Genomic DNA, 13,861 nt, shown 5'->3' with positions numbered 1-13,861 from the left:
CTTATAATTCGATCCTCCAGCGATATACTCACAACTGACTCGGTGGCGTTCCTCTAAGCGATGGTTTACATTTTCGATGATTGTGAAATTTTTCCCACGAACAGGTAGACTTCTTGACTATTAATGAGTATAGCCTACTCATAGCCTACTCAATTGTCAAATTGCTTTGTTTATATAAAGCAAATGCCTCACATCGTCCTGCAGAGACAAAGAAGGAAATCTGGTAACTGGCACAGATAACATGCAGAGGATATTAAAGGAACATTTTACCCAACTACTTGTGTCCGACGTTGGCGGCGAAGAGGATACCGCAGAACCTATTCCTGATGATGGTATAGAATGTTAACCTCCTAGTCAGAATGAGGTCCAAGTAGCAGTGACCCGATTAAAGAACAACAAGGCTGCAGGAGCCAACGGGTTACCCGCTGAACTATTTAAGACGGGAGGCGACATGCTGATAAGACGTATGCATCAGCTTATCTGCGCAATCTGGCTAGAAGAACGCTTACCCAATGATTGGAACCTCAGCATACTATGTCCCGTACACAAGAATAAGTAAGGAATAAGTCTCCTCCCCATCGCATACAAGATACTCTCGAGCGTTTTGTGTGAAAGATTAAACCTAAAATCAATGAGATAATTGGGCCCTATCAATGCGGCTTTAGACCTGGCAAATCCACCCTAGACCAGATATTCACACTGCGCCAAATCCTGGAAAAGACCCGTCTCTTTGTTGACTACAAAGCCGCCTTCGATACTCCTTTACGTTCAAAGGTATTTCAAGCAATGTCTAAGTTTGGTATCCCTGCAAAATTAATAAGACTCTGCAGGATCACCCTTGCTGATACCCGTTCCTCAGTAAGAATAGGAAAGAATCTCTCCGCACCATTAAATAGCAAACGACGTTTCAGACAAGGAGATAGCCTATCGTGTGATCTCTTTAATATTCTGCCGGAGAAGATTAAATGAGATGCAGATGTGAATAAATATGGCACACTAATCACAAGAGAATACATGCTACTCTCCTATGCCGACGACATCGATATCATAGGTCGGTCACTGGAAGCAGTAACTGGAGCCTTTGAAAGAATCGAAAGAGAATCTGTGAAAATGGATCTGGCAGTAATTGGAGATAAAAAGAAATGGATGGTTTCAACTTCCAGAAGGCCTTGCACAACCTAGCAGATAACGAAAATGGAGCAAGTTGAGAACCACAATTGAGACAGTCAGTAACTTTATCTACCTCGGCACCGCCGTAACCGAAACGAATGATATCAGTTTTGAGATTAAGCGAAGAATATTACTGACAAACAGATGCTACTTTGGACTAAGTAAGCGGTTTAGAAACAAGGCCATCTCGCGATAGACGAAGATTACACTATACAAAACACTGATACTACCCGTGCTGTTATATGGTTCTGAGGCATGGGTACTTGTGAAAATTGACGTGGCAGTGCTTGGAGTATTTGAGAGAAAGATTCTTCGTAAAATATATGTACCAGTTTGCGTTAATGGAGAATATAAAAGTCCGATGGAAAGATCAAGTTGTGGGAGGCGCGTCGAAACTTGGTGTCAGTGATTTTAGAATGAGCGCAGAAGATGGAGGCGCTTATAACGCTTTTCTACGTTCGGCTAGTGGAACAAATATTCTGTCATAGCCAATTAAAGTAAGGAAAGGCAAAAGACACCTACCCTTTAAATACAAAAGGGGGGCTACATCTTATTCTGAACCAATTTTAATGGACCTCGGCGGGTGTATCCAGATATATTATTAAAATTCCCGTATCAAGTTTCGAGCAAAGCAAATATGTTCTAAAAGTAATAACTACAGTTGACAAATGACAACAAATTACCCAAAATCTGATGAACATATATATGAGAGCTATATTTAAATCTGAACCGATTTCGACCAAACCTAATGGATATTGTGGAATTCGTTGAGGATAGCGTTATACAAAATGTTGGGAAGATTGGTCAATAAATGCGCTTTCAGTGGGTCTAGGAGTGAAAATCGGACGATATATATATATATATATATATATATATTAGAGCTATATCTAAATCTGAACCGATTTGTATGAAATTGAGGAGTAATATTGATAGTCATAAGAGAATCCTTCCTACCGAATTTCAAGAGAATCGGACAACAAATGACCATTTTAGTGTTGTCTTACTGAAAATCGGACGAACATATATGTGGGAGCTATATCCAAATCTGAACCGAAGTCGGACGAACATGTGGGGGCAATATCCAAATCTGAACCGATTTGTATGAAATTCAGGAGTAACATTGACAGTCAAAGGAAAGTCCTTCCTACCGAATTTCAAGAGAATCGGACAACAAATGACGATTTTAGTGCTGTGTTACTGGAAATCGGACTAACATATAAATGGGAGCTATATTCAAATCTGAACCGATTTGTATGAAATTCAATGGTAATATTGACAGCCATAAGGAAATCCTTAATACCGAATTTCAAGAGAATCGGTTAACAAATGACCATTTTAGTGCTGTATTACTGGAAGTCGGACGAACATATATATGGCAGCTGTACCCAAATCTGAACCGATTTCTATGAAATTCAGGAGAAATATTGACAGTCATAAGAAAATCCTTTCTACCAAATTTCAAGAGAATCGGTTCACAAATGACCATTTTATTGCATTATTACTGCAAATCGGACAAACATATATAGGGAAGATATATATAAATCTGAACCGTTTTTTTCCAATTTCAATAGGCTTCGCAAATTAGCATGGACAGACGGACAGACAGATGGACAGACAGACGGACATATCTAACTCAATTCATATCTAACTCATTGATTCTGTGTCGATCGGTATACTTATCAATGGGTCTATCTCTCTTCGATTTGGGTATTACAAACAAATGCACTAAGATATAATACCCTCTGCCATAGCAGTGGTGTAGGGTATAATTATCAGACAATGACGTATACCATTATTTATCTAATGGTATACGTCCCAAACAAACAACAAGTAAGAGCGTGCTAAGTTCGACCGGGCCCAATCTTATATACCCTCCGCCATGGATCGCATCTGTTGAGTTCTTTGAGCAGTATCTCTTTTTAGGCAAACTAAAAATAATGAATATGGACGGAGGAGGAGGAGAGGGAACTATATCAAGTTATCGTCCGATTCGAGGCTCAAGAAGCAAAATCAGGAGATCGGTTAATATGGGAGCTGAGTCAAGCTATAGATCGATTCAGCCCATATTGCACACGTATGTTGAAGGCCATGGGAGAAGCCGTTGTACAAATTTGTGCCAAATCGGATGAGAATTGCGCTCTCTAGAGGCTCAAGAACTCAGGGACCGATTTGGAGCATGCTTCGCATAAATGTTGGAAGTGATACCAAAACACCACAGGCAAAATTACAGCCAAATCGGATAGGAATTGCGCCGTCAAAACCCATGTTCGGTGTATATAGCAGCAATATCAGGTTATGGACCGATTTGAAGCATACTTCGCACAATTGTTGGAAGTGATATCAAAACACTATGTGCAAAATTTCAGTCAAATCGGAATTGCGCCCTCTAAAGGCTCAAGAAGTCAAGACCCAAGATTGGTTTATATGGCAGCTATATCAAAACATGGACCGTTTTGGCCCATTTACAATCCCAACCGAACTACACCAATAAGAAGTATTTGTGCAAAATTTCAAGCGGCTAGCTCTACTCCTTCAAAAGTTAGCGTGCTTCGACAGACATACGGACGGACAGGCGGATATGGCTAGTTCGACTTAAAATGTCACGACGATCAAGAATATATATACTTTATGGGGTCTTAGACGCATATTTCGAGGTGTTACAAACAGAATGACGAAATTAGTATACCGCTATCCTATGGTGGAGAGTATAAAAATATATAAAAGGAAGAAGTAAACCGAATTTTTGGAACCTACATTGACTTTCCAAAAGGCTTTGAGTCCTATTGTATGTAAATCCTGATGATTTTTGTCAATCGTGATAGGCTTACTAAAACCTAAATTTTGCGTCATCATAATTCTTGTAGATGAGGCCTGTAACTACCGCCTTACAATGAAGATTTCAAATAAATTATTAAACTTTAGTTTACCTAAAATTTATTATTTCATACAAATGTGACTTTTACATGTATTGTATTTTCTTTTAAAAAAATCCGCAATTACTTTTTGGGCAACCCAATATATGTATTCTCAGTTGTTTATTTCTTTATGAATTTCTCAGTGAAAATCCTATTATAAACATATTGTCTATTTACGTACCTCATGGCATTCATGTTATTGTTTTCTAAATTTGTATAAGCAATTTGTTTGTATTAATGCATATAAAACCCATTTAAACATTGTAATGCAATAAAATTTGTATGTTTCTGTTTTTCTTTTTTTTGGTATTTTGCAGAACCCTATGTCGTTGCCTGGAAACGTGGTATTGCGATATTAACAGCTGGCTCTGTTAAAGTTACTCCAGATCCTCGTGTGCGTTTGGTGAACGGTTTTAATTTGCAAATACGTGATGCTGTGCCACAGGATGCGGGTGATTATATTTGTCAAATAGCAACAATGGAACCACGTGAAATTACTCACACCGTTGAGATACTAGGTAAGTGTATAGCTGCCAATGTACACGTATCAAATCGACATTACCTCCCCTCCCCAACCACTCCCCCTTTCTAGCCATAGAAATATGTTGGCGAAAATGAAAACTAATAGGTTCACGTATACAGGCTAGTCACATACGTGAATGTCCTTTTCAACGCATTCCGGCTAATGTCCGCTTCCATTACGTTCGCACCTGTGGATGAGTTTGAAATAGAAATTAGTCGCCCCATAATAACCCATGAGTGCGGAAGAGCCATGTCATGGTTATTTGTGAAGTGCTAATATTTCCTGCATAATGACATGTGGCAAAATTAATTGCCTTTCCGAGAGCGAGACCAAGAGTTTGGATGCAAACGGGAAATAACGCAATGATATTGAATCTGAGAGATTTATTAAATCTCTGGATTTTCTTGTAAGGCTTTGTGGTGAACTCGAAAACAGAGAGCTTATAAATATATAAGAGTTTATATATTTATATTTTTTTGTATATTAAAGCAATAATACATATGACAAATTCATTTTTTATACGGCTTAAAAATTTCAATCAAATTCATCGATTGATTTCCATATTAAACTCTGCTGTTTACCATGCCTTGCCTTAATTTATTTCATGGCATGGCGTCGTCTTTCTTTGTTTGCCCTACGACTCAATGTCTTACTTAAATTTTAGTTCTTTTTTTTTGTTCCTAAACTAAAAGAAAATGAAAAAAAAATGGAGAAACACAAGAGGGAATGTGATGTGCATACTCACGAAATATAAAAGACTTGAGAGCATTATTGCAAAATTGTTGACAATGGACAGGCTGTGGACTTTGAATTGAGACCCAAAAGGAGACTAAAGCAAATTGTAGAAAATGTTGTAACAAGTTAAGTCAAATGAACTAAACTGAACGTCCTGGTTGCTATTGCCGTAACTATGGTATTTATCGCTGCTTGGGGGTGGATGAAAAACTGGATATTCTTAGCACTAACTTTAACTTTCTTTACAACAAACATGTTACACTCAAGAGCAAGAAAATAGTATCAGAAATAAAGCCATGCTTTAACTCAGAGACTAAAATGTTGATATCGCCCTCCGAATCGTCATATAAATTCTGAAAGAGTTAAAAACCAAGTAAAAATCGGACAATAAATGCGCCCTTCATGGGCCCAAAACCTTAAATCGGAAAATCGGTCTATTTGCATATATCCAAATCTGGACCGATCTAAGCCAAATTGAAGAAGAATGTCGAAGGGACTAACACAACTCACTGTTCCAAATATTAGCAAAATCAGACAATAAATGGGCCTTTTATGGGCGAAAGACCTCAAATCGAGAGATCGGACTATATGGCAGCTATATCAAAATCTATACCGATCTAAGCCAAATTGCAAAAAGATGTCGAAGGGCCTAACATAACTCACTGTCCCAAATTTCACCAAAATCAGATAATGAATTTGTCTTTTAGGGGACTAAGACCTTAAATCGTCGGATCGGTCTATATGGCAGCTATATCCAAATCTGGACCGATCTGTGCCAAATTGCAGAAAGATGTCGAAGGGCCTAATCCAACTCACTGTCCCAAATTTCAGCAAAATCAAAAAATAAATGTGGCTTTTAGGGCCTAAGACCTTAAATCATCGGATTGGTCTATATGGCAGCTATATCCAAATATGTACTGATCTGGGCCAAATTGAAGAAGGATGTCGAAGGACCTAACATAACACTGTCTTAAATTTCAGCAAAATGTGATAATAAATGTGTCTTTTATGGGCCTTAGACCCTAAATCGGGGGATCGGTCATTGCCGCAGCTATACCCAAATCTAAACCGATCTAAGCCAAATTGGGCTTAGGGCCTAACAGGGCCTAACTGTCGTAGGGCCTAACACAACTCACTGTCCCAAATTTCAGCAAAATCGGATAATAAATGTGGCTTTTATGGGCCTAAGACGCAAAATCGGCGGATCGGTCTATATGGCAGCTATATTCAAATCAGGACCGATCTGGGCCAAATTAACGAAGGATGTTGTAGGGCCTTACACAACTCAATGTCCCAAATTTCAGCAAAATCGTATAATAAATGTGGCTTTTATGGGTCTAAGACCCTAAGTCGGTGGATCGGTCTATATTTAGTAGGCAACATGGGAGTGGGAGCAAAGACAACGGAGGATATGTTGAGGCTTTTGATAAAAACCCATTTTCCACAGCATACGAAGGGACTCACGGAGACACCGGCATCTTGGAATAATGACGTTGACCGAAGGTTTATAATAACGGAATTTATGGTGAAGGTATCCTTGAGGATTTTCAAACCATTTAAGAATCTGGGACCTGATGGAATATTTCCGGCGTTACTACAGAAAGAGGCAGACTATCTGGCGCCTCGTCTGTCCAAAATTTTTATAGCATGCCTAGGTCTTGCATATACTTGGAAACCCAGTCAGGAGGCAAGGGTGGTGTTTATACCCAAGCCCGGCATGGCAAGTTATGCGACACCGAAGGCCTACAGACCCATATGCCTTAAGTTCTTTCTACTCAAAAGCATGGGACATATTGTGGACATTATGATAAAGAGTAGGACATCCACTGCTCAAATACAAACAACATGCCTATGTCAAGGGAAGGTCGGTTGAGACTGCCCTGCACGAGGTTGTGCGTGAAATAGAAGAATCCTTCAATGCCTTGACATCGAGGGGGCTTTTAACAATGTGCGGACCGACACACTGATCCAATCCTTAGACCAGCACCGGTTGGACCCGGATAAACCATATGCTAAGGAATAGGTGCATTGTGTGTCCCATGGCATAAATAAAAGGGTGAGGGTGGGACAGGGAACGCCACAGGGGGGGGCATTTTATCGCCATTCCTATGGGTGACCACCATTAATGACCTATTACGGATGCTGACTGAGGAGGGATTTGAACCGGTCTGCTACCCAGAAGATGTTTTAATACTTTTAAGGGGTAAGGATCCGAACGAGCTATGCAGAAGGGCCGAAAGGGTGTTGCATATGGCATATGACTGGGCTAGACCCAGAGGTCTCAATGTTAACCCAGAGAAGACTGAAATATGCCTTTTCACGAGGAAGACGAAGGTGGGCCAATTTAACGCACCAAGTTTCCTCAATAAGATGATTTCGAAATCTGACAAGGTCGAATTCTTAGGTGTGATCTTGGACAGGAAACTGAATTGGAAGTGTCACATTCAGGAGCGTACTGAGAAGGCTCACAGATGTTGGGCACTATGTAGACGGGCCGTAGGCTCGAAATGGGTCCTGAATTCGAAGATACTGTACTTGCTCTACAGGAGCGTGATTAGAACTTAGACCAAAACTTACTTACGCCTCAGTAGTTTGGTGGACTGCTATGGAGAAAAAGTGCAACATAAGGACCATACAACAGGTTTAGAGAACATGTTGTCTTGGCATAGGCAGAGCGATGAGGACCACGATCACTAGGGCACTGGAGACTATTCTAGATATCGGACCCATTGACATACAGATTAGGTATGAGGCAGCCACTGCTGCTATGAGACTTAAGGCGATAGGAGAATGGATTGACGAAGGGAGCAGCTCATACCATCGCGGTATAATCGAGGCGACGATAGGAAACTTCGAAGGAAGGAAAGAGGTTTCCGATCGGATACCTGAAATGAACCTTGAAGTCGAGTGCGAGGTACTGCTGCCATCGGCACAGTCTTGTATTGACGGTACCCTAGTATTGCCATCTGGAAGATCATGTTACACGGATGGATCAAAGCTAAAGGACAGAGTGGGGCTGAGGGTTTACATTGAGAACCCAGGGACTGAGATCTGTTTTAGACTTCCTGACCATAATACGGTCCTGCAGGCGGAGATCTAGTCGATCACGGAATGCGTAAAGTGGTGTGGTGCTAACGCAAAGACGTAGATTTCGAACATCTTTACTGACAGTAAAATTGCCATAAGGGCAATAACAACCAGGACGGTAAGGTCACGAGCAGTCTTGCAGTGTAAGAAAGAGATAAACGCCTTCTCTGAGGATGGGAAAATCCGCATCGTTTGGGTGCCGGGTCATAACGGAGTAGGGGGAAATGAAAGGACAGACGATTTGGTGGTGAAGCCAAGAGGACTGCCGTCAATAAACTTGGTTACCCGAAGCCGAGTTAAGGGAGTTAAGGCAGTGGGCGAAGAATGCTCATTTAACATTGTGGAACAGCGAAACGGTCGGTAGGACACCGAGAATCCTATGGGGGATCCAGATCGTGAGAAGACGAGGCTATTACTGAAAGGAAGTAAGAAGAAGGTCAGTATAGCCATTGGTATCATAACGGGCCACATAGGACTACGAGCTCACTTATGTAAAATCGGTGGGGCAAGTCATAGCATGTGTTGGGCATGCGGGGAAGATGATGAGACGTTGGAGCATTTCCTTTGTCATTGCCCGACTTTCGCGTCCAACAAATATCGGTAGTTAGGTGGAGACACAATACAAGACATGAACCAACTTAGGGGAGTGGTATTGAAAACAATTAAGGATTTTGTAAGTAGCACAGAATTCTTAACTTAAAATTTTCTTTTTAGAGGTTACTTTATAGTTCTTAGAGCGCACAACAAGCCGATTATTGGCTTAGGTGTATGTCCATAGTGGCATGGGGCAGATTAATGATATCCTGGAATACCGTCTAATGGTCAGGCTTGAGAAAACTTAATGCATTCCTAGATTTGATACATCAGGGTAGTGTGACCTACCAAATCGCATAAGAAACTGATGTTCGAGAACCGAAAGGTGAATTCACTTAGAGGCCAGTCCGGTCCATTGCGATACCTGCGTGCTAAGTTCGCCCGGCCGAACTTTTATACTCTCCATCATGGATCACATTTCTCTATAAACGAAGGATAATTAATAAAAATTGCTATACTGTTAGAGCTATATCAGGCGATGGACCGATTCAAACCATACTTGCTATGAATGTTCGAGATGTAGGAGTCAGTGTGCAGTTTCAGCCAAATCGGTAAAAAATGGCTGTGCCCACTAGAGGCTCAAGAAGTCAAGATCCGAGATGCTAAAGTCAAATCAAAACATCTCATGCAAAATTTGAGCCAAATGGGATAAGAATACCACCATCTAGAGGCTCCAGAAGTCAAAATATCAGATGGGGTTATATGGCGGCTATATCAAAACGTAGACCGATATCACCCGCCTACAATTTTACAATTCCTAATAGAAACTATTCGTGCAAAATTTCAAGCGCCTAGCTATATTCCTTCGAAAATAAGCGAGCTTTCGACAAACGGAAGAACATGCCTGAATCGACTTTTCAATAAGAGCGCTAAAAAAGTGTATTAAATATAACAAAAACGGTGGATATCAATAAAATTATTTATTTCTGTAAAAGCTCGTTTGATGCCATTATTTATGGAACTCGATTTCTTTTGCATGGCCACCACGGGCACGCTTGCAGAAATCCAGATGATGTACCCAATTTTCAATGGTTTTCAAGTGTAAATCGGCCAATACTGCTGCAATATCGCGTTCGATATTCATAGTTCGTCAATCGTCGCAGGCTTCTTGGCATAGACCATAGACTTGACGTAGCCCCACAGGACAATCACTGTGTAGCTTGTGGCTCCGTCCTTTTGGAACTACATGTCCTCCAAGTCCATATCACCCAATTGGGGCCACAATTATTCTGTTATTATTGAACGGCAGCGATTCTCAATCACAATAACGTGCCGGTCTTGATCATCACGGAAGAAGTACGGCCCAATGACGCCGCCGGCCCACAAACCGCATCAAACCGTAATTTTTTCGGGATGCAATGATGACTCATGGAATACGTGCGGATTACTGTCTGACCAATAACGCATATTTTGTTTATTGACGTAGCCATTCAGCTATAAATGAGCCTCATCGTAGCGCTCTTAACGTTGAGGCCACTGAGTCCGAATTTCAATAGAAAATTTTAATAATTTCGACTCGTTGTTGGCTGGTATATCTTTCCATCATGAAATGGCAAATCTTACTGAAGAAATATGTCAAAAGAGCAGCAAAATATATCCTTTGTTGGATCTCAGATAAGTATTTCGCTGTATTACAAACGGAATAACGAAATTAATGTACCCCCATCCTATGGTGTAGGATATAAAAAGGAAAATCTGGTGAAAAAATCATGATGATGAAATACACCGCTCCATCCGAAGAGGACGCTGGGAGATGAAGAGACATTAAAAATACAGGAAATATTGGAATAGAATAAGGAGCATGAGCCTATTCATTACGACACCACGCGAGTGCTTCCCTGGAGCGTAAGCCCACACTCACTCAAGTATTCATGTGCCAAGCTTTGGTGCTCCGCGTCTCAGCGTGTTGAAGATTCCATCCTCCCTAGGATGGAAAACCTATGGCCCTGTAGACCCGAGCATGAGCAGAGCAAGTGTTCATTCGTCTCCTCTTTATCCTCATCAAGACATCGTCCACAGTAGTCGTTGTGTGGGACTTCCATGCGTGGTCGTCATCTTCCGGTCAACCGATGGCCATTGTGTCCTGGCAATCCGACAACGATTCACAGACACCCACCCTGATGCCCCCTTCTCTCGGGCCATCTCCTTTACAATATTAAGTAGTTCGATGAAAGCCACGTGTGCAAGACCGGCCACAGATATGCTTGCCGTAGAGAATCCCCTCCTGGCATAGTCGTCTGCCTTCTCAGAATACCAACGAGTAAGGGGAACCTCGACCAACACAACGTCATGAGCCAAGAGCCCGTTAAGGGCCCCAAACACTCCACCACGCATTTCGTCCTTAAATTCACACATATCCTGAGTTGAGAAAGTGGCTGGTCCATCCTCTGGATCTCTTTGAGAAGTTAAATCGTATTAGAATGGTAGCACCCAAGTACACAAGATTTCAAGCTGCAATATCGTTTTTTATGACAGCTGTTGTTGTTCTACTATGGACCGGTTGGAACAACACTAGCGTTATGAATCTAGATAGTGGTAATTGTGAATCATATTCTTGATACCAATTGTATAAAATTTGTGTCCTTATGCCCTTTTATAAGGAAGATTCATTTAACTAAGAAAAAGTAGATAAGTTTGGCCGATCGATTCGTGAATATCCAACATTATGAACGGTACTTTATCAATACCCGCTGGTATTATTTTATTCGCGTTATGGATATATTTTTTTAGTACCATTTGTATTAATTTAATACCAGAAGACGGAGGCTATAAAGAATTGACAGGGTCACATTTGTGTTCTTGTCATTGCGGCAAAAGTACTGTTAAGCTTTGTACTCAATATAAAGACGCCATTATAAACTATTAGTTATACCCACCACCGAAGGATGGGTGTATATTCATTCTGTCATTCCGATTGCAACACATCGAAATATCCATTTCCGACCCCATAAAGTATATATATATATATTCTTAATCAGCGTAAAAATGTAAGACGATCTAACCATGTCCGTCTAACTGTTGAAATCACGCTACAGTCTTTAAAAATAGAGATATTGAGCTGAAACTTTGCACAGATTCTTTTTTTGTCCATAAGCTTAAGTTCGAAAATGGGCTATTTTGGACTATATCTTGACATATCCCCTATATAGACCGATCCGCCGATTAAGGGTGTTAGGCCAATAAAAGCCATATTTATTATCAGATTTTGCTGAAATTTGGGACAGTGAGTTGTGTTAGGCCCTTCCATATCTTTCTTCAATTTGGCACAGATCGGTTCAGAGCTGGATATAGTTGTCATATGCACCGATCTCTCAATTTAATACTTTGGGCCAATATATGGCGCATTGTCCAATGTCGCCATAATTTGGGATAGTGTATTAAGTTAAGTCCCTTGACATACTTCTGCAATATGGCACAAATCGGTCCAGATTTGGATAAAGCTGTCATATAGATCGATCTCCCGATTTAAGGATTTGCACCCATAAAAGGCGCATTTATTGTCCGATGTCGCCGAAATTGGGGACAGTAAGTTGTGTTAGGCCCTTCGACATCCTTCTTCAATTTGGTTTAAATCGGTCCAGATTTGAATATAGCTGCCATATAGACCTATCTCTCGATTTAAGGTTTTGGGCCATAAAAGGCACATTTATTTTCCGATTTCGCCGAAATTTGGGACAGTGAGTTAAGTTAGGTCCCTCGACATACTTCTGCAATAAGGCGCAGATGGTTCCAGTTTTGGATATAACTGTCATACAGACCGATCTTTCGATTTAAGGTTTTGGGTCCCTAAAAGGCGCATTTATTGTCCGATGTCGCCGAAATTGGGGACAGTATGTTGTGTTCGACATCCTTCTTCAATTTGGTCCAAATCGATCCAGATTTGAGTATAGCCGCCATATAGACCGATCTCTCGATTAAAGGTTTTGGGGCCATAAAAGGCGCATTAATTGTCCGATTTCGTCGAAATTTTTCTTAAACTTGACCATATAGACCGATATCTCGATTTAGGGTATTGGCCCAACAAAAGAAGCATTTATAATCCGATTTCATTGAAATTTGACACAGTGACTTATGTTAGGCTTTTCGACATCCGTGTCGTACATGGTTCAAATCGGTTTACTTTTAAATTTAGCTACTAAAAAGACCAATATTTTGTTATACACAATTGAACATTGACTTGTACTTACTAGTATTTGGTCCAAATCGGAATACATTTCGACATAGCTGCTATGTGGCATAAGGTATGCATTTTCACCGGATTTTGACGAAAGGTGGTTTACATATATACCCGAGGTGGTAGCAATTGATTGGCAAGTGCCTGTAGAATAAAAAAAAAGAATATTACTCAACGAACGATGAGGTGCACACAGCTCTTGGCTTAGGAAATCATTAAGCCAACAAGAAATGGCAGAAAACGCACACAGTTTTGTTAAATCCCCAATTCTCTGAAGTGCGCCAATGTTCAAGAGGAACAGGAAACAAGTTAACGTAGAACGTTGGAAAAGTAAGAAATGCAGATAACTTTTTTTTTTCGTTTTTGTTCTCTGCAGAAGCCAACAAACAAAAATTCAAACCTAGCGGGGGTATATAGCATGAGGGTAGCGGAGGGCAAAAAGGGAATCGTATAAGGCAGCGTTGTGTGCAAATTTTATGAATTTAAATGTTGCCTTTAAGGATGAATTCAACCATTATGTTTGTCTCATTTAAAAGCTCCTTTGGCCATGTTTGCGTTGCTGCCCAATAAATTGGCATAATTTCCTTTTATAGGTATACCACCCACCTCTCAGTAAGTGTCATTGCCGGCTCATATTGATGACATATTTATGTCATTAAATGT

General features: G+C 40.6%; 1 protein-coding gene across 2 annotated transcripts in view; it reads left to right on the top strand.

The window, feature by feature from the left end:
• Window positions 1–13,861, top strand: part of LOC106092858 (uncharacterized) — a 606,782-nt gene that overhangs the window by 444,296 nt on the left and 148,625 nt on the right. For both annotated transcript variants that reach the window (XM_059362079.1, XM_059362080.1), the window contains exon 4: window positions 4,403–4,603. In XM_059362079.1, coding sequence (XP_059218062.1) covers window positions 4,403–4,603 — 201 coding nt within the window. The remainder of the gene's footprint in view (window positions 1–4,402; window positions 4,604–13,861) is intronic.

Source organism: Stomoxys calcitrans, chromosome 2 (genome assembly GCF_963082655.1).
Source record: "Stomoxys calcitrans chromosome 2, idStoCalc2.1, whole genome shotgun sequence".
NCBI lineage: Eukaryota > Metazoa > Arthropoda > Insecta > Diptera > Muscidae > Stomoxys > Stomoxys calcitrans.
This window is presented reverse-complemented; position numbering and strand designations above follow the sequence as displayed.